Below are 24,895 nucleotides of genomic sequence, written 5' to 3'. Positions count from 1 at the left end.
TTAATGTTTTATGTTCGTGTCTAAAAAGTTTGTATGAGGACCAAGCCATTATGTGGAAAAGAAATCTGTAAAAGCATTTTTAAAAGCAGTTTTGCAGACTTTCTCCATTCGGCTTTATTGTATGGGCCATCAGTGGATATTGATGAGAAATGGCTGCTGAAGGTTGGGAAAACACTCACATGCATCTCTGGAGCACAGCGCCCCAATAAGTCAATAAGCGCTGAGTAGAAGCTCATGATGGCGTGCCCCATGTGAACAAGGTCATCGTCGGGGTCCTGGACAACATCTCTGTTCCGGGAAACAACCACAGTGGTCAAAAAGGCTTGTCGTGAAGTAGAATAATCAATGAGGATTGTTTAAAATTCAATATTTAAAAATATAGAAAATCATTAGCCAGGTGATATAAGAGCTTTACTAATGACTTTACAGTTTGAATAGACATGGAGACAGACCAGAGGCTCCCAGCTCACATTCATTTAACAAAATAATCAATGTTTTTAAACTTGAAATTAGTTTTTTAGGTTTTTTACAGGGACAGAAATGAGCAGGCTTAATGCAGTGATTACATTTCTATAACATCGTGTTGCCTATTTTGAATTCTAACATTTAGATTTTTGGTTTGATGAATCACTGTTACATTAACCATGTAATGGCAGATCCACAAAACTCTGGACTTTGATTAAGATGAATGATGTCGAAATTGGATGTTATCCGCCGGTGAACTCAAAACCAGTAAGATTAAACGTTTCTCTGAGGAAAAAGTGATATGGTAGAAATGGAGAAAAATAAATTAAAGAAAGTAATGTTAAGAGTATCTTTCTACATGATCTACACAATTAACTGCAGCTGCAGTATTGTCCCCTGCAAAGTCCAACGCATGTAAAGCATCCGTTAGGCAGTTTTTTATGAATATTACTTTGTTGGATTTGTTTGTTTGTATAATAATAAAGCTTTTAAGCACACATTTAATACCTACAGTGTTCTGTTGGACTGGTAGGCAGTGCAAGGTCCATCCATAGAGGGGTCCTCGGAGATCCGGATAGCTTCCTCCATGGCTGCCAGGAGACCATTTCCCCCATCACCACGCAGGGCGGGGCCAAAACACTCGGGCCTACGAATCAGCAACCTCAAAACCAAGTAAGCATTTTCCTCGACACTCTCACCTGTCGACAAATGATAAAACAACAAAGAAAATGAAGCCGTACTACTGGTGAACTCTATGATTGTGTGTGAGAAATAACTGAACAACAACATTTTTCACTCAGACTTAGGTTAATTTATACACAGCTAAAAGACGGCCTGGAAAAAAGGTTGAAGCTGATATCATTGATGGATACGTGGTGTGAAATTCAATGCCCTTTGGCTGAACTGTCAATACCCTGAAGGGCAATTTGAACTGATGCCTTCTGGGCACCGCATCAGAGTAAAGAAGATCGATAGAACACAAATCAGAAAATGAATTACCTCTATTGCAAATAGCTTACTCAAATGGACATCACACAACTTCATTTTGCTCTTACTGTTCTTGAACTGACACAAATAGCCTCACTGACTTATCCAAGATGTGATGGATGATTTGTTTAAAGAAAATGTTGAAAGATACAACCTTAATGCATTTAACTGTCAACAACATTTTTTGCTAAATAAACATTACCATTGCAGAAGACAGCAAAACGTAGAAAGTCCAGGTAGCGCTCTCCCTCCACAGGGTTCCAGCCAACATCAGGGTAGCCTTTCTCCACCAGCAGCTGGCAGCTCTGGAGACCACAGCCAGCCAGGTACTGCACCACCTTAGATCAGATTATCAGTATTTATTAGATTAGTGGTGATAGTTGTGTAATGTGTTGCTCATTACTACAGCTGGCATCATCAAATCAACAGCAGGAAAGTGGTGGGGGGGGGTGAACACAAAGATTTCAGAACAGCAGACAATCAATAACATGAGTGAAATGACAGTAACACTGTACAAAATGTTAAGCAAGGGCAGCCCGTGATCAATATAAAGCGAAGCAATTATATATGAATACATAATGGATACGGTTGAGATCGGAATCGTGGAGTAATATTAATTCACCTTCTCTAGGTCAGGTTCCGTCAGCGCTAAGGCCAATTCGTTATTATCCATCACAGAGGCCGCTGCCACATCCAGAGGAGTGGCTCCACGCATGGACGGGGAAGCTGAGGGACAGAGAGGCAGAAGACAATCAAAGCACCAGCTCATAAACTATATATGTCAGGACGTTGGAGATTCTTATCAAAGGATGAAGATGCCGTGGCCAACACAAGGGTATCGCAGCCCAACTCTACCAAGAGCAGCTTAGAAAATACCTTTTTTCTTCATTTCATTTGCATGGGGATGTACACTAAAAAGTTCAGACACAATGCAACAATCACATTTTTACTCAGCAAACTGCCTTTTTAAAGCGCTGCAAGTTAGACACTTAAAATGTAATGACCTCCTCACAACAACCCAACAAACCGAAATGGAAGCTTACACCCTAGAGTTGAAGCACTTCTCTTCAAACTGTGAGTTACAGGCGAAACAACTAAAGTTGTGTTGTGCAATGAAGTGGTTATTTGTGTTTTAATTGTATTGAGTTTCTGTTTCTCAAACCCTGACGCTGCCAAGTGTGAGAGGAGGATTTACCAAGTCCGACACTGCTGTTTTCCAGGAGGTAGCTGAGATGGTCGAACAGGGCTCCCTGGTTGTGACGGCTGATGCGGCAAAAGTAACAAAGGAATCGACAGCAGCTGGCCACCATCTTTGGAAATGTTATCTCCTAATAAAACAAAATGAAAGGATAGACATAAAGAGAAAGTTAAATGTGACATGATGGCAGATGTTACAAAAAACAAACTCGACTGCATGGAGTATTGCCCAGTTAATCAGCCAGAACCCATTACATTAGCTTTGGATGATTTCATTTTTGGATTATGCCCCATGAAACAACAATGCTGCACAGTTACACACTTTTTTCCAAATATCAACACAATTTAATTAAATATTTTTCTCTCACCTTTGATTCCTCTTCTCCTAAAACATTCACCATCACCTCCATCACAGTCTCATGCATCCCCAGTGCCCTCATTAAGTTGGGATGTTGGTAGAAAACTTTATTATTCATGATGTCTCTGGATGTTAAAACACAGAATATTCACAACAGCTGTAAAGAATACTTTCCACACTTCGGAGGATATGACGTAACCAGTTTCCAGAGAAGATAACAATAATTTAGATGTCACACGAGATGCAACCCTCCTCCTACCCAAGTCTCCTGATCATCATCTTCTCCTCTTCTCTCCCCATGCGGACGCTGAGGAGAGAGCGGATTTGGCCGAGGGAGGAGAGGAGAGTCATTGTGTCCTCCACCGAGGCCTGGCTGATTGTGTAGGTTCTGCTGAGCGGTCCCGCCATTTGACCCCAGAGACCCTGGTACTGGCGGTGGAGCAATGAGAAGACAGCTCTGACCAGTTCAGGGTCCTCCATCTCACTCTCTTGGGTCCAGCGCACCATCGTCTCCGAAATGAGCTTTTTGAGGGACTCTGGAGAAGAACCAGCGGGTAAAGTAGTATACAGTATAGTAGATAGAATCTATTTACCCTTTTGTTTGAAAGCAAGGTGAGTTGTGATGTAGATGTAGATGTAGATTGAGAAACACAGATACACTTACTGCCACTCTGCGGTTTGCACTCTTGTTCTACAGGTGACTTCTTCACTCCAAAGCCTCTCACCAATAGACTGAGAAGCCAATCTTTCACAGACATCTCAGCATCCTCTTCAACCTCGGAGTCGACGTCCAGTTCAATGCCTGCACGACGACAGCAAAACAAGCCGTGACTTCCTCAGTGGTTATTGGGGCGAGTACCTTCCTCTGAGCTTATTAATAGTTGTCTGACTAAATATATAAATTAATTTAATTTCTTTAATTGATTTAAAGAGGACAGTGTGCAGCTCAAACATACATGTCCCTGTTTGATTCACGGTACCAGATTTTAGCTACCAGCCTATTTGCACTTTGAGTCCCTCTGCAGGTAACACACAAGATATGCAATATAACCCTGCTCACAACAGCACAAATGTATGCCTGTCAGATAAAAGCAAGTCATCAAAACCACGAGAAGAAGGAGAATATTAAATTCAGTAAGTGCAAAGCTGAGCAACCTTAAGACATCTTTTAAAGTTGGTTTCAAAAGTGCTGATTGAGCTGCAGCCCCTCACATCGTCAGAAAGGCTGATTCGATCTGATTGATTTATGGGTGTTACAGAAAAAAGCAGCAGAGAGTGCTGACATGAGACAGCACGACCTCGTATAGGAGATATTCTTGAAGAACTCAGAGGGTTTATTGAGCGAGTGCACACAAAGCAATGTGGTGGAAGAGGGGCTCTTTTATAAATCAGTCTCAAAGATAATACAGTGTTCCGACCACAGTGTGTGTTCAGGAGCCGATGAAAGTCCAGCAGGAGCTGTTGGGTTTCCACAGGACACGGACAAGTCTCCTGCTGCTCATCCTCTCTGAAGCTCAGCAGCATGTTGATCTGAACACAGATAAACAGATGACACAAACATCTCCGGGGTTCTAATCCTCTGACATTTCCCGATCTGATTTCAGCCTATCGGACCTGCTCCTGTGGAGGTGAGCGGAACTCCTTGGTCTTGCGGGCAGTGAGGGCGGCCGACATGTTGAGCGCCTGCATGACCTGGTTGTAGCGATAGCGCTGGTTCTCCTGAAGCCGCCCGGCAAAGTTGTCAGAGAAGGCGACCGCAGCTTCCACCCTGTGACGCACCTGGCTGTCACACAGGTAGGACAGAAGATGGCAGAGCTGGGGAGAGAAACGCTTTATGCTTTATTTTAAACCACTTGTGTGACAGTGACAACACAACTGAGGCTCATCCCAAATTACATCCAATGTGTGAAATCTTCTAATTGGTTCACCTCAAGCTTGACAGCTTCTGGAAGCTTCATCTGAAGAAGTCCCTGTGTGGGAGTGTCGTTTTCCTTCTCGCTGCCCCCTTTCCATTCCTTTTCATTATCATCACTCACATCTTCCTCCTCTTTCCCTTCAGTGGATTCAACATCTAGGGAGAAGACTCCCGGCTCTATCAGTCTCAGAACTTTACAGAGATCCTCATCCCCAAATACACCCATTACCAGCAGGGTATAGAAGAGTCTAATTAGGGGAACCAGCAGAAGCTCAATGCTGCCTCCTACAGGATCCCTCACACCCTGACCCACAGCCCACACCCCCACAGTCAGCATCTCCCCAGTGAGACTCTTTAATATGTCCAGAGGGATTTCTGGGCTGTCTGCGCAGACGCTTTCAACTGCATCATCTGTTTCCATCCCGTCACTCCTCACAAAACAAGGGTTGGAGAAGTGCATCCGTGGTTTAAGGGATGTGCTAAGACGAGAGCATGGAATTCGTTCTGGAGGTGGACCGCCCCCCCTGTTCACACTATCAGGATAAAGAGTGATTTGTCTGGTCTGGTCCGTCATAGGCACAATGTATTCGTGGTTCATCATGAGGAATGCTGTGCTGTGGCTGCTGAGGTGGACCTAAGCAACAAGAAAATGTATATTTATTTATTTATACTAGGAAGATTTCTTATCCTGTAGTCACTAATCAAATTAACATGAACTCCAATAAGCAATCACCTGAATAAGGAGCTGGTAGAATGCGGAGCGGAGTGGTCCCGGGAGTTGGGGATTCTGAATGGCATGAAGGACCTGGGACTGATCCACGTGACTGCAGAGGACATGGCAAACTCTGGTGTTTCCCAGGGCGCATAAAGAGCAGTAGAGGAGCAGGGTGTGGTGGTGAAAGGTCAAGAGACCTTCAAGTTCGGACAACTCCAAAATGTCGACACACCTAAATGTATATATCATTAAAAAATAAATAAAGGTATTGTCAATGTCAGTGGTTTTGCTCAATCAAAAACAAATTAAAACTCCATATAACAAAATATGTTTTAGATTATAGCATTAACACAGTTTATATCTGCTCTTTGACCTGTTTTCATCAGGGATCTGAAGGGTCATGACTTGCTGAGGCTCAGAGCACTGGACTCTCCAGCCATGGTGATCATCTGGCCGATCTACCAAAACCCGTAATGCATGCTCTGGGACTCTGGTCCACGAAACCGGGCTGAGATGCTGCACCTGAAACCTTGGGGGACACTGAGCAGTGGTATTTCTTCTTTGGCTGCGAAGCAAACCTGCCGACAGGGGCATCACATTCTGGACCAAGAGAGAGACAAATCAAAGTAATGTTATATCAGACCATCAAAAGTTTTGTAAAAGAAGAAACTTCTCATGATCAAATAAACTACAGATCCATTCTTTCAACAACATGTCACTTTTTTATGTAACACAATGTTCCTCTAACATATTTTACATGATTGATAATGAAAACTTCCTTCACCTTGACACGTCCCAATTCAAACTGAAACATGCTTCCCGTGGTTGGTTTGACAAAAACAGCAGGAAACAGCTTTGTACGGGCTTCCACCTGATCAACAGTGAAACTTCATGTTTAGTAATAGACACATTAAACATTGTTTCCTTTAGATAATCAGGTAAGTTATTCTGCCAATCAGATTTATTCCTGTGTGACCTACTTGGTAAAACGCTGACATCTCCACTCCACTGGAGGTGAAGGTGAGCAGCCCAGTGGCTGTGTCAATCAAACAGCCAATTTCTAACCCTGTACTTCTTCGACTCTGAGACAAGCCCGTAGCTTCTCCAGCGCACAGCATGTAACAATTACAGCGTTTCACACTGTGGACAAGGAGAGGGACACGATCATTAGTTTGTTTATACAATATAGCACACAAAGGATATCGTGGCAACTGTCATCGATATCTCTAAATGCATTTAATGGAAGTATTTAAATTCTTGGTAAAAACCATCCATAGTAAAAATGTTATGTCTTGGTGCACACTGACCTTTCCTGGACTTTGCCGCTGTCGTCTCCCAGGGTGACAGTCACGGTGTGGACATAGTCGGTGTCAAATGTCATGTCATGCTGATGAAAGTCAGAGGTCACCCAGCCTACCCACACATTGAACGGCTCCTGGCCAGGAAGAACCCTCACTGAGTAGTAATACTGAAACCCAGAGGTCAGCTGGTGTCATTGTTTGGTATTTGCATTTTCTATTCTACATGATCATAATGTGGCAGGTGATTATCTAGCAGCGCTGCACAAGCCCTGCAGCACAATTTGTATCACTTCACTGGATTCTAAGGCAGCAGGGCGCCCAAACACATTAAGACTTTATCATCATTATTTCTTGCTAATTACAGGTTATTTAAATATACATTTTAACAACAACGGTTTTGTTGTTAGTGCAGATTTTATTATGTCGGGTGGTTATCTGTTTCAAATGGGATGAAATAATGACCCTTACTCTGGCGCTCTGGATGAGGTGACCATGGTCATCTTTGTCAACCACCACATCTTCGAGGAGCCGTGCAGACGAGTTGCTGCTGACCAGGCCTGGTTTCGTTTTCTTCAACATGAACCTTGTAGAGAAGAAACACACATTAATGAGCAGCACAATGAACTTTGCAGATTATTGATGACTGTACTGAGACAAGAGCCTGTTTGCATCTCTTCTTCTTTTCACAATTTGGATTTCTTCTGTTTATGTCTTATTTAATTTTGAGAAACTTATTTTGCAATCATAGAAAAACAAACAATACACAAAACACAAAAAACCATACATCTCTGCCAAAACTAACAACTCAAACTAAGGTTTGTGCTTCTATGCTAATTCTACTATATTCCAAATTATAACTCACACGTACATATAGTGTGTTCCTAATTTTAGCTCTCTGCAATCTACCGTTGTTTCAATCTTGATGTTTTCTCCTGGCTGTGATCCTTATGGTTGAGCTCATCTCTCGAGCCGGTGAAACTGTGAGCTGACTTCATCAGCACTTCAAAGTCAGAGTCCAATTCCTCCTGCTCTTTCCGTCCTAAAAAAGAACAATGAACATTAATTACAGCGAGGCCTGGGGGAGCTTAAACTGAGCAGCTCACCAAGTTCATAATGTAAGAATATCAGCAATCTGGATAAATGGAAGCAACGGCTATCTAGAGCTCATTCAGAATTTTGTAAAATGTTCTTCTTGTGACAGGTCTGTGATCTCTTCAAGCTGCAGCACTAATAATGTCCTTTGTTTTCTGTGTTTGTTGGCAAACCGAGCACTTCCTCTATGAACTGTATATGATGCTGTAATACCATCTTAACCTGGAGAGAGAGAGTTGGAGGCCGAGAGAAGCACCCCCGCTGCAGGGCTGGTGAGGACATCAGCACATTCAACAGACATGCTGAGCCGGTAAAAGCCCATCTCACTGCCTCCGCTGTGGTGAGCAAACAACCGCTGAGCGACCCTGAGGCTGGACGAGGACTCCGTTGAGCCGCTGATTTTAGTGACCTTGAGTAAGATTTGAACAAGATTTTCAGGATCAGTGTGAGTCGTCCAATTCTACAAGCAACCATGCAAAGGACATAATACCTGTTAACATATAAAGGAGAGAAAGTCTATCAACTGCATAAACTAACCTGGAAATTGTGATCATCAGGTAGTATGGAAGTAAACTGAGGCTGTTTCCAACTCATCCACAGAGCTGGATCTCTGGCCATGTTGACAGCAAAGGGCTCAAAGCCTTCCTGCTGACCACACACTGTGAAGTACTGCAGAGAGGCCACGTGGCGGCCCAGGTTCAGCCTCCCCACCTGGTTCACCCCAACACTGACTACGGGCAACAGGCCTAGGAAATATGTGGAGAGACAAAATGAAAATCTTTAATATACTGTTTGTTGGACTTTTTTCAAAAAGAATATCTATATATAGAAGGAACAGTAGTGCGAATATAGAAATCAGTGTTGTAATTTATTATCTTTCAGTCAATAGAAAGTATCAAGTCTGTCCAATACACCATATAAAAAGTCAAAAGCTCCTCCAGACCGTCTCTGAAATCGAAGTCCTTGGCAGCCAGCTCTGATCCTCTGTCATTAAACAGCACCTCCCCGTTTAGCGTGACCAGCATGGTGCATTCTGCCATGTCCACCAAACAACCCACCACATCCCCTCTCTGCCACGGACGTCCCAGGGGCTCACCACCCTGGTGGTACCACTGAGCCTGAAAGCAACAGGAGGAGAATTTAGTCTGAAATAGGAATCACCACAGCTCAGAATGAGGTAAAGAGAGAAGGAAGCAGGGGGATCAGAGTCAGCCCGGCAGATTAATGAGAGCTGTGCTCCAGTTTGCTTTTTCCTACATCCCTCATATTTTATTTTATAATGGTGAATGGCTTTGATCAGGACCATTGTTGAATCAGGGTTTGCTTAATTACATGTCTGATGTAAGTAAGTTCTGTCTGCTATCCTAAAATCCTCCTCTTGCTTCACCAATGATCACATAACCAGTATGTGAACAGATTAAGACTTTTTTATTACATTCAGATCCAGACGTAATTTATTTCTGTAGACTGTGAGAGTAAATCAAGAAATGTCTTGTAGTATCATAGAGACATGTTTTTCAACATATTTGATTTTATTACGCCCGAAAAAACACACATTTGAAGTCTAACTGTGATCTGTGTAGTTTCAACAAGTTCCCTGGGGTTGCTGCTGTGTTCAGAGCTGTAAACCTTAAATATCTCACCTCATATCCATCAAAGACGTATGCCTGGTCATCTGAGCCGAGCTCTTTATCAGGGATACAGCCTGGTCTGGCCCAGCCCACTCTCATACTCCCTGGTGTCAGTATTTCAAATTCATAATACCACTTCCCCTGAGTCACGGCGTATGATTTATCTGGTCTGAACACTGTGCGCTTCTCAGCAGAGGAGAGACAAGCGTTTGATAATGTGCCTGTAAACACAACAACAGAGAAAATATGGTGATTCGCAAAAATAAGCAATTCGCTTTCAAGCCCCATTAAACAGAACTTTTACTTTGCATGACAATGTTCACAGAAGTTGCAGAGTGTCAAAAGATATACAAAGTTTTACTCAATAAAAAAAAGAGAGCTGTGTTGCAACTTGAATTGTAATGTCTTGAGCTGGTTACAATAATTAAAGGGGGTATTGAATGAGCTACAACTGGTAACAGGACTTAGTGACATACCCCGTTCTTGGTTGAGGGGTTCTAGGCTGTAACCGTAGGCCAGCAGAGTACACACTGCCTCTCTGACACTCTCTCGGCCCATTCTCCTGTTCCTTTCATCAAGCAGGCTGTAAGGCACCAGGTATGGGCTCCGCTTGGCTTTCACATCCTGGTAACACACAAGCAAAGAGCAGAACGGGTTAACTGTACATGTCAGCAAACAGTATCCGTGTTTTTGTTGACAGACAAAGCTGTTACTATATACATTTTAGTGTGTGACTGAGAGACTATGTACAGGGAATACTTTTTTCTTTTAAACGAGCAGTAGCCATATTTGGAGAAGCAGGGGTTGACCCTGACTCAGAGCTCAAGGACACTGCACACCCACATACACCTGTAACTCATTGGACAGAAAGGTTTTACTATAAGCAAGACTATAACACACACATCATGTGGTATTGAAGAAGATTGAGATGATAAACTCCTGAGGAAAAAGTTTAGAGAGAGGTTTTTCCTGATGATATGAGAGGATACAGATTTTAGACATTTCTGCATTAGCTTAAATGTCCTGACCCAGAGTCTATGTCCATTTTCATTCAGGTTCGAGAGACAACATGCAATATTATGAATGAAAAAATATGGTTGCTCTTCAGCGGTGTCTGGTCAATTCAGGAATACAGAACAGAAACCTGCTGGGCTCCGTAGGTCCATCCGTGTTTGATCCGCTCTCTGGCCCAGACATTGTGATCATTCTCTGCCAGCAGGTTAGCCACTTCCTCGTGGGCTAGACTCAGAGAAACCTGTCTCAAGTCAACTGGGGCAGGTCGATAGCCACTGGGCTGTTCATATCTGAGAAGGATCAAATAAAAGAATGACCAAATGGCTCTGATGCTGTTGCCCTTTAGCAATATTTGTGGCTACAAACTAAATGCAATTAAACATAATGATATTTACATACTTGGTGGCTAGTCTCATGTATTTGACTCTGTCTGCCGCACAGTCATCAGTCAAACCAACGTGAAATCCAAGAGCAAGCAGAGTCCTTCAGTACGGAAGTATACAGAAACACTGATTACAAAACCGGTACATATTTATTAATTTTGTTCAACAAATTAATAAAATTAGACATGAGGTTGTTTCTATTGTATGATAATGGTCATAGATTTCACCTGAGGGTGTCCTGAGCCACCTGAACGTTCTGGTTCCTCTCCTGCTCCGGCAGCTTGGAGAACTCCACCAAACATGGATCATGCCTCTTACCTTCATCTCTCACCTGTTTGACAAAGGCTCATCATTTTCACACTGTATATAGGGGTTTAAACAATAATTAATTTTATGCATGCATGATTAAATAATGCCAGCATATATGCTTCTATTTCCTCACAGGTCCATTTGTCCATCCAAGGTCAATCTTGTCGATTACCCAGAGCTCATGGATGTTCTCAGCCATTTTTTCCCGGATATCCTCAAGTTGTGAGGGCAGTGCGACCTATTCATTGGAAAGATCCATTTAAAATTGTATGTAAATATTCAAAATAGTTGTATCAGAATTTGTTTTATTTCAGAAATCTTAAAATAAGAACATAAATTAGCAATTTAGCTTTGCAAAATATGGGGAAATAAAATCTGTTTGATTTGACTGCTTTCTTTTACCTTGCTAATGTCTACTGGTGTGGGAGTGAAGGTAACTGGAGTGACAGGTACTAATGGGCCGATGAGCTCTTGTTTTCCTTCTCCGAGATCCCAGATGTATTTCTGACATGGTTCTACCTTCAGCTTGACTCTCGGGAGTAGAGCCTCCGAGCATGGAGCAAAACCTGGTGGCGGCAGGAAGCGAAACTCTCCATGTCTTCCTCCTAAAAGAAAACGAACCCTGGTGTCGAGAAATAGGACATGGCATGCATTTAACATTTTTTAAATGGTATTAAACACAGCATATGACGTCAAAATTAACTTGAGAGATACCAAAAGCTGTGTAGACCAGTTATCGGGTCTTCTCTACTCACTTGATTCCAGCAGAGAAGCTGACCACAGGGTGAAGGAGGCCGTCGACACTGAAGTTCTCCAACATGCCCTGCACAGGCAGCCCGTTGACCCGGAAAGAGATGCAGCGAGTGCTGAGGTCCAGGCAGCAGCTGACCACATCGTCGTTTCTCAGCAAGTGGGGGAAAGGTGAGCTCACCCTGCGGCCCACGCAGCCTAAAATTCAGTGAACATAGTTGCTTAAGTCATCCATGCTTTATTATATTTTATCTCCCAGTACTTTAAAATACAAGAATGTGAATACAATGCATGAATGCACCCATAGATTTTAACATCGGAGGCTCATATTCATTCTGGCAGAATCTGACATAAATCATCCTGACAGGACACTTCTAAATTGCCAATATGGAATCAGTCCACTTTGTATTCACTGTTGTTTACCCAGACTAGACACAACTAAAAAGGCAGCAAGTCTGTTCATCGTCAATTTACACGGACACATCTTTGTCGCAATCAAAAGTTTGGCAGCCGCAGCAAACTCAAGATTTACCGCGGCTGATGATGATTTATTATCGTCTCTGTTCAGTCTCGAGGAACAAACAGTAACATGTCCCCGGCTCCCTTTGAATAATGAAGTGTTGCTCCACAATGGGGGTCACTGAAATGTCAAATTGTTTCTACAAGATAATTAAGAAGCATCGATTTTACTGAATTTCTTTTTGGTTCGGTTTAATCAGAGATGGTAAAATCCCATATAATCCTTTTATGGCACTGAAAAAAAAGCAATGATAGGATTTTTAATTTGAACCATCTCTAAAAATGGATGTTTGGAAAGATATACAGTCTTCATATCTTCTCGACTTGGCTGTAAATCAATATGTGATCAGAGATTACGAATTAAAACTTCAAAAATAAGTCATGTTTCATTTTCTGTTTTTGTGTTAAATCTCCCTGTGGAGGTGATGTCACCAACCTACATTTCAATCATATCTTTAATCAGATAAAGACTCAAGACTGAAATATGGTTATTCATGCATTCATTCAGTGAGCAGCATCCCCAGAAGCAATTCTACTGAACTACCTACTCCTGTGTCTCATCCTCACCCGACCAGAGCTGAAGCCCATCAAAGCCATAAGAGCAGAGGTCGTCTCCCACCCCGTTGCCCCCCCAGCCTTCTCCTCCTGTGGGCCTGGGGTGGTAGCCCTCCGAGCAAGCCCAGCCCACACGCAGATGAGTGGGCTCAGGTGTGAGGAACGGGTCCACGTGGTCCACAACCAGCTCGTAGTACCAGCGTCGATGCTGCGCCGAATCATCCCCCATTGCCAGGAAGATGTTCGGTCTCATGCTGTGAAGATTGAAGTCCACAGGAGGTAGAGAAAAATGGAAGAAAACTCAGAGGATGGTGGACCCTTTCATTGTAAGAATTTATGTTTTATTGTTTTACTTGGTTTGTTATTAAGTTATGTCATTACAGACCCACTCTCTGGGATTCTCTACCACTTGACCTCAGGTTTGCTGCAAGTGATGTCAGCAGCTTTTGATTATAATGTAATTAAAGAGTACCCATCCATTTAATGTACTGCTCTCCTCCATGTAATGCATTGCTAAATCAATTAGTCTCATTTTTAATAACTATTCTATATGTTTTACCATTCTCCACTTTTAATGTTTGTTATCCTTTCCGTTTTAATTTGAATTTAAATGTTTCACTGCTCAGACACTTCACATAGGATGATAAAAGAAAATATCCATAAATGTAAGACTCACATCATAATCATCACAGTCATGCATGACTATTGAATTAAATTGTACAGCAATATAATACTAGTAGCTCATTTTTACCATACTGCTCTGTGTAGGATCACACACTGCTATTCTTTTATTCTGGGAATTTGGTGCAGCCCACAGAGACCCTAACTCAACTTTCATGAGCACATCACATTTCATTGGTATAAATATATAAACCAAACACAGAGCAGGAATTTTGTTGGAGGTTGACCTTCCACTGCTGGTGCTGAACTAAATTACCAGAGAAGATTTTGAATCAGAGCATGAGAAGCAATAACACGAAAAAGGTTTGTGGACGGGAAAATGAGCAATATGTTGCTCGGATTAAATCAGGACCAAGACGACATCTGGAGAATAAATGTTAGTTCATGTAGTGACTTCAACCTTGCCCTTGACAGAGCTCTCAGGACATATGAGACATTAGGACAGAAGAGGTTGGGTGGGGGGGTTGGGAGAAAGGGAAAAATATGACTTTGTTAAGATGATGTAAGAGATTGGATAATAATAGATAAGAAGACTGGATACAGACAAGGAGAAATATGTAAGAGGGGAATCTGAAAGGACTGGGCAAAAATGTGGTAGGGTAAGGAAGAGAAAATGGAAAAGAGAGGGAAAACCGATGAGATGAATGAAAGCAGATGTACTAATGAGACATTTAGTTGGACAAGAAGTAAGAGTGATAGAATGAGTAATGGCTGGAGGAGGAAGAGAGAGCTGGGGATTCGACTGAGCAGGTGTTTGGAATATGAGACAAAATAAGCTATAAGGCCTGAGGAGCAAAATGGGCTGTTGATAGAGAAAAGAGTGATAAAAGAAGGCAGCTGCTGTGGACGACAGGGCAGATTGAGTGCAAAAAAAACACAAGCTCAAAGGAAAAGGAAAATGGAAACTGCTTCGCACAGTGGCCCCAAATATTGAGAGACATAAGAAGAAGATCAAATAAGATAGACAAAAAAATGCCCAAAGATGAGTCACAGCACATTAGGTAGCCCTAACCTTTCCACAGTCTCATTGGATACGGCTGAGACGAAGACATGTGAGCTCTGACATCAACATTAGTGGTTGGATCTCTTCAGACAAAAATCATTTGTGCAGCTAATTAAGAGACGACACTGAAGGAGACAAGTAATTCTTCAATTAACTCAAGTCCACCGGAGAAAGAGCCACGTGCTCTACTGTGGAGAAAGATAAAGTGTATCTCGTATCAAGGATGTGTACAGCAGAGCAGAATGGAAAACTTCAAGGACACAAAGGCCTGCAGCAGTGCGATCTCTACAGTTAACTAAACAAATCGAATAGAAAGCACTAGAGGGAAAAGAAACACTCATTAAATGATTCTCCAAGAGTGAATAAAAAATGTAGGACAGATTATTGGAAGATGTTCTCCGTCCAACACTGGATTTCTGAGCTTGGACATTATTTTTTTAAATGTTTAGATATAAATTTGTGTGACGTTTGTGTGTCTGAAATGCAAAAGAGATAAACAGCAGAGGAAAAAGACCAAAAACACTGAATAAGAAAAGAATGAGACAGAATGGAAGAGAGAAGAATAACTTAAAGACAAAAGAAGGAGAAGGCATCCTCGATCGTACCTGATGACCTGATTAACCAGACGTGTTTGGAGCAGCGAGTCTCTGTCTGGCAGCAGGCTGTCGCAGATGTGGTTCTGATTGGACCGCACCGCCACGCCGTTGCACACACACAGAGAGCGTAGCACCTCTAGAACCTGGAAAGCAACCTGTCAACACCCCAATCAAGCAGCGGCTCCATAAACACGTGGAAATGATCCCACATTAGGGGAAAAGTTTAACTACCGCGACTGAAGCTGCAAATATGCTTTTCTGTGCTTCTGTATTTCCTCCCACAAAAAAAAAAAAAAACGTATTTGGACCAGCTGCAGCTTTTCAGCCAATGAACCCAAATGTAGCAGACACATATTGATAATATAAGATAATTTTTCTTCCAGTATGGATAAAGCTTATACTATTTAAAATCAAAGACAAAATACTAAATACCTTATGGTTGCATCCATGCTTGTCAAGAAAAGAGATGATGGATTGAATGTGTCCTTCCTTGATGACATTGAGTGCTTCAGGACTTTCCACTAGGATACAGTGCAGAACCTCCAAGACTCCTGTACATGACAGTATGTAATTGCTCATTAATATGCGGAAGATACTTTGCAGTGCAGCCTTTAATATCACGAGTGCTTGCTATGATGTTGAGATAAGATTAATTCTGACTTAATATGCAGCAGATAACATTAAACACCGGGAATATTTCACCATTTAAAACGTGGCCTTTAACTTTGACATTCATTATCTAATAGGTTTATCTGCGAGTCTACGTAAATATGTGTTCTTAAAATAAGGCAAAAAAGGGTCTTGTGAGGTCACGAGATCTAGGACCTAGGTCATCCTTGAGTCCAAGTAAATGTTTGTGTCAGGTGTATTCAAATTCCCAGCAGGTGTCACTAGTATGTCACATTCAACATTCAGAGGTCAGACAGATGGACGACAGACAAACCAAAAAACTTCGGCTGCTGCACGGAGACATAGCAACAGCCAAGGATGTGGTAATTTGTGAATATTTTGCAAGTTAAAATAGAATAAGTGCAAGTTCAACCAACCAGAGGAGGCCTCCAGTCGGTCTAGTCGGCTAATCAGCCAGTCCAGAGAACCTGAGAAATGTGCACAGTTTACACGGTTTCCCCGGATCAAAGCAGCTGGAGAGAGAAAGAGAAGCGAGTGTGAGGAGGAGGCTCAGGATTCATCGATCCATGTATTTTATGCAAAATGACAGAGTGTATAAACCACATTTCAACAATTTATCATTTTAAATTGATATTTTTAGCAAAATGCATATGAATGCTCAGTTACAGAGAAAACATTTGTATCTGTAGATAATGAATGTTGTGGGCTCAGTTTTGCAAATGACAAGGTGTCTATACTAGCTGTGTGTTCATTCTCACCCAGTAGCTCATAGAAGCGGTTGAGGATGGTCTCCCATTCTTCTCCCATCTCACCCTGAGCAGACTCAGCAAAATCAGAAGCGCTGCTGTACTGGTGAAGACGATCAATACAATCTAGGACCAGAGCTATCACCCCCTGAGAAGAAACAGGGGTGCACGTATGAAACACTGGCAAACGTATAAGATATAGGATAAGTTGAAACTATCACGCATGTAGTTACCTCTTCTTGAAACATGTTTTGCCGATTCTTTAGAGCTGCCATGCTGTTCTGTTTAGCTTCATGGCTAAGCCCCTCCAGAGGTTGGAAGTACTTTATTAGATCCTGCAGACTGCACATCACCATCTCTGTCGGCACGCTGACAGAGGACATGTGTCCTTGCTGACTGAAGCCATCCACTTTCCTACAGCAGATGTGTATGAGGAATATAACAATAGTATATTTCACAGACATGATTAGTTTCCAGCCTGGACTCAAACTACCAGACCTTTAAATCTTCTCGTGGAAAAGCAGGCCTGGATTTGAAAACCATCAACTATGACTTATGCTCTGGGCTGCTTATCGGAATCAACCGTGGAGAGTGATGCATGTTACACAGACTGGAAAGTTCTTGGAGGCAAATGTGTGATTCTGATGTATTCTAGTTTTTTTACAGAGAAAAAATAGAAAGTTTGAGAAATTTTCAGAGCCTCAAGTGATTCCATATCTCAGAGTTTTCTCTCAGTTAATTATGCAAGAGCCACTTTTTAAAAGCATGGAAGGAATCCCATGGTATTCTTTCAAAATGTCTTAGGGTATCGCTGTGGTTCTGTGTACGACAAGAAAATCCTTAAGGCCTTCCAATTCTGCTGAAGTCTGCAGTTGTGTGTGTGTGGGCTATTATCCGTATTAAACATCAGCCCATACAACATTTACCTTTACCAATTTATCTGTAATAGGCCAATATTGGTCTGGCTGAGATATCACTGTCACTGTAGCATATATCTGAGGGTGTAATTACACGGACCATCACCTGATAAAGCGGCTGAAGAGGAGAGTAGCACTCCGGACGAGTCTGGCCGAGTGAGATTCTTCCCTCTGAGAACGAGACAGCGTCAGCCCGTCGTCCATGTGACCCTCGCTGTGCAAAATGGCCTGGTAGCACAACATTTGCAATTATTTTCTATCGATTTTTTTCGCCCCACTTTCCATATATTAAAAGTGCATTTTCACATTCAATATTCATTATAGACGGAATATAGAATGAGCCTCATGCCTTTGCTGAATCAATGAATTCTACACGTTTACCTTACGCTGAGTTCCTCCCATGCGAGACGACTTTGCATCAGTGGTTTGGTAGGTGAGCCAGAGCCCGGAGTGGACATGCTGAACGTAACATATGGAATCTCCATACTTGATCTCTGGGGTCCCCATGCCGTCGACATTAGTCCTTACGCCAGTGTCAAGCTTCTCCTACAGGGAAAATCTATTATCACATGTATCCCAAACCAATGTATCCCTGTGAAATAAAATGGAACACTCCATACTAATGACCTTCAGTAATCCAGTCGTTTCATAATCGATTCAGAAAATGAATTGATATTAACAGTCTCATGTGACCCCTGACCTTTGAGGAACGGAAGCAGAAGGAGGTTGTGTTGATGTCGGCTTTTTCCCGATCAACCAGGTACAGGCCCTTTTCCTCCGTCAGACCCAGATACCTCCCGGTGGTCACATGGCACAGTCTGAAAGGCTGCCCCCAGCATGTATGCCTCCCGCTCCACCTGAGGAATATCAAGGACTTTGTGTTGTGCTGTTGTTGTTGTTCTCGTTGCCGCATTCTTTTCCAGGAAATTGAACTGTCTGCTACAATTACGCTGTCTGCTGAATAGAATTGTCTGCTACATTTAGTTGTTTGCCTCTTAAGTGTTGACATGGCAGGGGAGCAAGCAGGGGACACACAACCCTAATGCTGTTCTGGACAAACATGGTTTCTCTGCTCAGCTAAAAACAGAAGAAACAAAAACTCCAGACCTTGAAATGGCAGTGACCATCAGCAGCTGGATATTAACTCCCTCTATGTTTTTGGCAATAATTTACTATTTTCTCTTCTTCTGCAACTAAAAAATCTGATATTTTCATGTAATTAAAAGCTTTTGTGTGAAGCAAAAAATTACTGCACGTGAGAAGATCATCAAATCCCATTTATACTTACACAACACGAAGAATCTCCAGCCTCCAGAGCGAGCAGGCTTGGCTGGAGACGGATCCAACCTCATAATGCATCATCCTGCATTGAAAAGACGAAAATGACTACGGAACAAAAGGCTGTTTCTGGTTGGCATGAGAGGTGATTAGTATTTTCAGGTAACCGACCTTTGCAGCTCCTCTCCCTGCCCTGTGGAGGGAACAGTCAGACAGGCGTCACTGTGGCTGTGGAGTAGCCTCAACGTGTCGCCCCCCTTCAAGTACCCTAGAGTTAGCAGAAGAGACACGGGAAGAGTTTTCTATAGAATCAGGCCAGATTTTGGTTGATTTTCTATTCAGAAAAATAGCAGACTGGGTATTGTTCACTTTCATGGTTAGCAAAGCTCTTTCAGAGACCATCGCCAACATCAGTTTGAAAAACAGAGGGAGACGCCAATCACATTTCTTGGACACAGGTATTAATTGGATCATACTGTTTTAGGCATTGATCATTTGTTATTCGGTATGCTTAGAGAACAAAAGAAAAGATGATAAAAGTAACTTGCCTTGAGCAACTCCACCTCCAGAGCAGATTGGAGCCACACTCCAGAGAGTCTGCTGGAAGGCTGCATCAACAATCAGGCTGTCACTCAAGCTTCTGTTGTCAAAAGCAGTGCCAAAGGACATGTGCTGGTAGGAAACAAAACGTTAAGGGAGAGAAAAATCAGCTAATCAACATTAAAAAGAGACTGATTTTTCTACAATGATAGTTATGCTAATCAACTATTCAGAGAAGACAGATTGCAAACTACGGAGTGGAGTTAGAGGGAATTATAATTTTTGGATCAAAACAAAGATAGAGGGGGCAGACAAGTGGAAAAATGAAACACACATTCAATGTATCAACTTCAAATGCTAAATAAGTGATCTTCTATTATTTCTTCAAGCAGATCTGATTTTCTGTCAACTCACAATAAAAGAACATCACTCCTTTACCGACTCACCAGATACCTCTCTGAGGACACATTGACCAGTATGAGGTCATCTCCAACACGCACCTTCTCCCCCTCTGACCTCTGCCTAGATGCTGGGTGAACGGTCCACCAACATGCCTCACCTGATCCACACACAGGAAATATACATGAAGGATTTGTTTTTTTTAATCTGCAGTCTTTACCTACATACAGTTTCTCTTTCATCTGTTACAAAGATCTGGCATCAAATACCTGCTTTATCCTCCTGCAGACCAACATCAAAAGCCAGCTTGTCACTTGAAGACTGAGATGAGGACAAGCAGCTTAGATACTGGGAATAATAAAAAAAAAACACACGTATTTTTCAGCGATCATGTGAAGAAATGTTTGGATAAAAGCTAATAAAACTTTTGCGAGTAAGACTGAAACCTGATTCCTATGTGCATTACATCAGGATGACTTACCATTCCACTGTAAAAGTGCAGGAACAACACTGCCTGGCCATAAAGAAGGGTGCGATGGTTTCCTCCAGCTCCCACCTGTAAAGTACAACAAAATTATGTCCACTTGTTACTTTATGTAAATACTAGCTGTTCCAGTTTTATGTTTGCTCATTTGTCATTGTTATGTGTGTTATAAGACTAACTATGAAGCGTAAGATGAATAAATACAGTTAAAATTCTTCTCAAATATATGCTTGGTTAAAATTGCACTCTATATTATAGTCAGTATAGTAAATATAATACTTCATCTACTCCACTTGAACTACTATAACTAAATTATTTAAAAAGTTGATATAAGGTCAGTTCAGTACCCCTGAAATTCCAGTTAATCATTCTGCACCACATTCAGCACCATGACATTGACAGAGTAGAAATCAACCAAATGTTTCAGGGAATATTAGGATGCATTAACCGAGAGAAGAGAAAGAGAGACTCACCTCTGCAGCCGAGTGCTTGCTGTGGGCCAGCATCTCCTGCAGGGCTCGGACAGACAGACACTGGGCGAGGACAAAGCCACAGACAGACAAATCTGGGGGAACATTCTGAAATGAAAAAGACACCAGAGTTTGTGTCATTGAAGCAGCTAATATATCTAGATACTTGGCAATTGTTGTTTAGATATTAAAATCACTGACAAAATAAGTAAGAAACATATTAAACATGGAGGATATATAAAATTGTGGGAAGATTAATTTAGAGGTGAATTAGTGGGAAATTTTAAGAAAATTATTTTAAACATTTCTGAATGACATACTAGGCACAGGCCAGACAGAGTAAGCAGGCATTCATTTAAAAGTAATGTCATTAGCAGTATATGGCAGTATATATTGGTGCTTAACATATACAGTATCTGCAAAGGGCAGTTGTTTCTGATTCTTATAGAATTATTTACATTATCTCACACGTCTCTCTTTTCTTATTCAAGAACAATAATGTTTGATGATTAATGATGAATAAAACGCTCATGGTACAAAGGAAACGTGTGCAGGCATTGAGGTGGAGCCCTTTACCTTGCAGTTAGACGTGGACTCAAGTCTGCAAAGTCTGCTGCCAAATCCCTCCGCTGCCAGACAGAGCTTCACATGTTCCTCCTGGGAGGTGAAGGTGCTCTGCAAAACCAACTCATCTCCCTGAGAAAACACACACACAAGAGTTACAGATTCCTGTGAATGAAAAAAATAAGCTAATCTCTATAGTGAGAATCGATGTACTTGTCTTTGAAGGATAAGGCTGAGGGGATCAACTATAAGCCTCCATCTTGTAAAAAAAAGGCAAAAAACACTGATGCTGACTTGGTGCTCCCTCTGAGGTATACTCTGGTCAGAATTTATCTCAGGGTACACAGCAATATTAAGGCTGTATTTTCCCACATGGTGATGCAATAAATACAAGCTTTGATCCTGTATACCAACCGACCAACAAACATCTAGGACATAAATGAGAAAAACACTACATGAAATTACATAAAAATAACAGCATACTGTATATTACAAGAAGGTTTTAAATGTTGTAATTTAAGTAAGCTCAGGAAAGAGTGGCATGGTGTAGATATCACAAAACATGCTCTATCTCCACTATAAAAGTATGCACTGTAAATCCCTCCTATCTAAACTTTATCATATCTTCCTTGAAATGCCAATGGACCAAGACAACAGAATTAGGCTTTTAACATCTATTTAAAGAGCTGTAGCGAGGGACAACAGACAACTTGTCTCCAGCGTCCAGCCAGGACTACCGACACCTCTCTCTACCCAGGCTGCATATCTCCACATTGGGTAGATATGGCCCTGTCTGACCCCTGATTCACCCTCCTTTCCACTCTTCATATCAGCAGTGCTCTGCAGTCAGTCAAAAACACGGCCCGACACAGCAGAGCAATCCGATGGCTGTAGGACTCAGCTCCTCTCCCAGGTACAAGTGAAAATTCTCTACAGCACGAGACTTAATCCAAATGTCAAAAGCTCTGGGAAAGTGGAGATGCATGCTCATTCGTCCAGAACAGTCTTTCAAAAAAGCTTGTTTTGAATTTGAAACTGACGCTGGTGTGTAGTCCACTCAGAGTCTCCCCCATTGTGTAGTAAAGTGGAAGAGGATAAACTTGCTTCGAAAAAAGAACACTGTCACTTTTGAGATTTTATAATACTGGCCTTCATTCACAAGAATGAGTGTGGCTGTTATGCTGCTATATGCTAACTAAACTGATCAAGGGACGAGATTCGACAGGACCACTGTGGCTTCCCGCCTCCACTGAACAATTTCCTAGGGGATACCTGGCATTAGATGTGATAATGTATGACAAAGATATCTGCAGTGTAATTGTATATTGTGGATCGATCTTTCAAAATGACTTCACCCCAGGCACTGGGTCTGCAACACTGCATGTCTGAAGTGTGTGTGTTCGTGTGTGTGTGTGTGTGTGTGTGTGTGTGTGTGTGTGTGTGTGTGTGTGTGCGTGCATGTCTTGTATCCGCACCAGACACTTTCCCTTCTGTGACATGCCCTCGTCAGCAGACAAAGATAACAAGCTGTCAGAGGACAACTTACAAGTACGAACAATGATATCATCCTCCAGTGAAGATGGAAAAAGCCATTTGTGGTTATTCTTTACTGTCACTGACTGATTAAACAAGCTGTGATAATTTGAAGATACTACAGTAAAAAATCTGTTGATACATAAATATTAATTAATATTATTATAGAAAATATTAAAAAATGCAGTTACTAAACAAACAAACTACTTCTATATCTTCATAACTGGTTGTGGAAAATACCTAAGAGCATTAAGTCCACTGAAGTATTCATGTGCACTTGAATATTTAAATTGTATGCTACTTTTTATAGCAAAACGTTGTCCTTGTTACTCCATAACTTACAGGTATAGTTACTCTTACTTTATCAAATCTAAACTTCTATGGTATTTTGACACAGTAGCATTGCTAAAACATGTATTAAGATGCTTTAAAATTATAATAATGATGGTCAATTGTAACTGAAAAACACCTTCTCAAATACTGTTTTTAAATACAAAATTTAGGTACTCATACTTACAATTTATGTATTGAGTATTTTCATTTCATGACAATTTAATTCTCCACCACAGTTCAAAGGGAAATTGTATGTATTTTGTATATTTAAGGTTATGTAAATGACATTTGCATGTAATGTGGGTTTTTTATGAGATGATTTAGCTAAAGTAAAAAATATTTAAGTCTTCCACCACTAATGTTTACTGTTGACATCTCTGCACTCAGTTTTTAGCTAAGCTATGTATAAATACATGTAGTTTTCTAGTTTGACCTATTCAAATATATTTCTTTCTTTATCTCTAGCGCTAGTTTGAAAAGTGTGTGACTCACCGTTCGTAGAAAGTGGAATTCATCATCTCCAGAGTCTGACATTATTCAAACCTGTGCTAACAACATGAGAGCAGCTGTGGGGGGGCAGGTGAAGCTGGAAGAGGCTGAGAGCATGACGGGTGACGTCAGTGTGTGGGCGGAGTCTGCTGATAACTTCCGGTGTCGTCTCCTGGCGCCATTTTCTTCCAACTGATTGATTCAAAGATGCTAGCATCAAGTGTTAGCGACAACCGCTAGCGGACATCATGCTAGCATTCCCTGTTAGCGTCAACAGCTCATGGTAACACCCCTCCCTCTCCTTGCATTACTAACCTCCATTATGTTTTCAGGGTTTTTGTTTAAAGGTCCAGGCCCGTCATGTATTAGTTAACTTTTGAGTCAATTTATTTAAAGTAGCATTAACTAGCAATGTTAGATTCCCGTGAAGGTTTTATCAGAACACCCTCAGATTTTTGCAATGTCACCAAGAGCTCTTCCAAAAATGATGTAGTATATGTTTGGTTCGCTGTACAACAAAAATTATGTTTTGACATCGTTCCCAAGTCGCCGCTCAATTTTCCTCACAGGTGTCCATTTACAATCTAAACAAAACCCTAACACCTTTTGTCTTCAATTTTCTTTTCATTCAGGTTGTTAAAAGAGAGGATTGTAGAGAAAAGTACCTCTGCATTTTGATAGATCGATTCAGCTTCCGATTTGGCAGAGGAGCATTGAGTGATTGTTTGTTTTTCTGCTATTCACCTGCAGTGTTGTGAATGTATGACATAGCAAAATTGCTGTATTGTAGTTGTGAAAAAAGCTATTTGAATACTTTGTATTTTGTTTGGGGAAAGTGTGGGATAACAATAGAAATCGATAGTCTCAGAATGGGAAGTGGACCAATTTTTCCCAATATAACCAAATTACACAGTTCCACCTGGGACACATCTTGGACATTGCTCAAAAAGTCCATTATTCTATAATTCACCAAAACGTTCCACTTGTAAACAAAATGTATGAAACTCTAATGAGCCCAGTACTTTCCCTGTCCATTTTGAT

At 41.5% G+C, this 24,895-nt stretch overlaps 1 protein-coding gene across 1 annotated transcript in view; it reads right to left on the bottom strand.

Moving 5' to 3' along the window:
- Positions 1 to 23,931, bottom strand: part of ryr2b (ryanodine receptor 2b (cardiac)) — a 56,114-nt gene extending 32,183 nt beyond the window's left edge. Inside the window, exons 1-47 of the mRNA XM_062401106.1 lie at positions 23,858 to 23,931; positions 21,512 to 21,631; positions 20,939 to 21,043; positions 20,463 to 20,537; positions 20,251 to 20,329; positions 20,029 to 20,141; positions 19,591 to 19,714; positions 19,214 to 19,310; positions 19,053 to 19,127; positions 18,465 to 18,621; positions 18,146 to 18,310; positions 17,871 to 17,992; positions 17,081 to 17,261; positions 16,860 to 16,995; positions 16,518 to 16,613; positions 15,904 to 16,022; positions 15,481 to 15,626; positions 13,204 to 13,445; positions 12,123 to 12,315; positions 11,770 to 11,989; positions 11,501 to 11,605; positions 11,286 to 11,389; positions 11,075 to 11,158; positions 10,806 to 10,965; positions 10,138 to 10,285; positions 9,674 to 9,882; positions 8,974 to 9,148; positions 8,568 to 8,776; positions 8,253 to 8,439; positions 7,845 to 7,977; positions 7,407 to 7,521; positions 6,945 to 7,105; positions 6,618 to 6,777; positions 6,422 to 6,508; positions 6,011 to 6,237; positions 5,656 to 5,869; positions 4,936 to 5,556; positions 4,622 to 4,822; positions 4,426 to 4,537; positions 3,672 to 3,809; positions 3,267 to 3,543; positions 3,018 to 3,132; positions 2,648 to 2,780; positions 2,075 to 2,178; positions 1,655 to 1,790; positions 977 to 1,163; positions 180 to 288 (exon numbers count right to left, since the gene is read on the bottom strand). Of these exons, the coding sequence (XP_062257090.1) occupies positions 180 to 288; positions 977 to 1,163; positions 1,655 to 1,790; positions 2,075 to 2,178; positions 2,648 to 2,780; positions 3,018 to 3,132; positions 3,267 to 3,543; positions 3,672 to 3,809; positions 4,426 to 4,537; positions 4,622 to 4,822; positions 4,936 to 5,556; positions 5,656 to 5,869; positions 6,011 to 6,237; positions 6,422 to 6,508; positions 6,618 to 6,777; positions 6,945 to 7,105; positions 7,407 to 7,521; positions 7,845 to 7,977; positions 8,253 to 8,439; positions 8,568 to 8,776; positions 8,974 to 9,148; positions 9,674 to 9,882; positions 10,138 to 10,285; positions 10,806 to 10,965; positions 11,075 to 11,158; positions 11,286 to 11,389; positions 11,501 to 11,605; positions 11,770 to 11,989; positions 12,123 to 12,315; positions 13,204 to 13,445; positions 15,481 to 15,626; positions 15,904 to 16,022; positions 16,518 to 16,613; positions 16,860 to 16,995; positions 17,081 to 17,261; positions 17,871 to 17,992; positions 18,146 to 18,310; positions 18,465 to 18,621; positions 19,053 to 19,127; positions 19,214 to 19,310; positions 19,591 to 19,714; positions 20,029 to 20,141; positions 20,251 to 20,329; positions 20,463 to 20,537; positions 20,939 to 21,043; positions 21,512 to 21,631; positions 23,858 to 23,899 (7,218 nt within the window). The 5' untranslated portion in view covers positions 23,900 to 23,931. The remainder of the gene's footprint in view (positions 1 to 179; positions 289 to 976; positions 1,164 to 1,654; positions 1,791 to 2,074; positions 2,179 to 2,647; positions 2,781 to 3,017; positions 3,133 to 3,266; positions 3,544 to 3,671; positions 3,810 to 4,425; positions 4,538 to 4,621; positions 4,823 to 4,935; positions 5,557 to 5,655; positions 5,870 to 6,010; positions 6,238 to 6,421; positions 6,509 to 6,617; positions 6,778 to 6,944; positions 7,106 to 7,406; positions 7,522 to 7,844; positions 7,978 to 8,252; positions 8,440 to 8,567; positions 8,777 to 8,973; positions 9,149 to 9,673; positions 9,883 to 10,137; positions 10,286 to 10,805; positions 10,966 to 11,074; positions 11,159 to 11,285; positions 11,390 to 11,500; positions 11,606 to 11,769; positions 11,990 to 12,122; positions 12,316 to 13,203; positions 13,446 to 15,480; positions 15,627 to 15,903; positions 16,023 to 16,517; positions 16,614 to 16,859; positions 16,996 to 17,080; positions 17,262 to 17,870; positions 17,993 to 18,145; positions 18,311 to 18,464; positions 18,622 to 19,052; positions 19,128 to 19,213; positions 19,311 to 19,590; positions 19,715 to 20,028; positions 20,142 to 20,250; positions 20,330 to 20,462; positions 20,538 to 20,938; positions 21,044 to 21,511; positions 21,632 to 23,857) is intronic.
- Positions 23,932 to 24,895: the final 964 nt, after the last annotated feature.

This window comes from Platichthys flesus, chromosome 12 (assembly GCF_949316205.1).
Source record: "Platichthys flesus chromosome 12, fPlaFle2.1, whole genome shotgun sequence".
NCBI lineage: Eukaryota > Metazoa > Chordata > Actinopteri > Pleuronectiformes > Pleuronectidae > Platichthys > Platichthys flesus.
The sequence above is the reverse complement of the archived record's forward strand: the minus strand, read 5'-3'. Positions and strand labels throughout refer to the sequence as shown.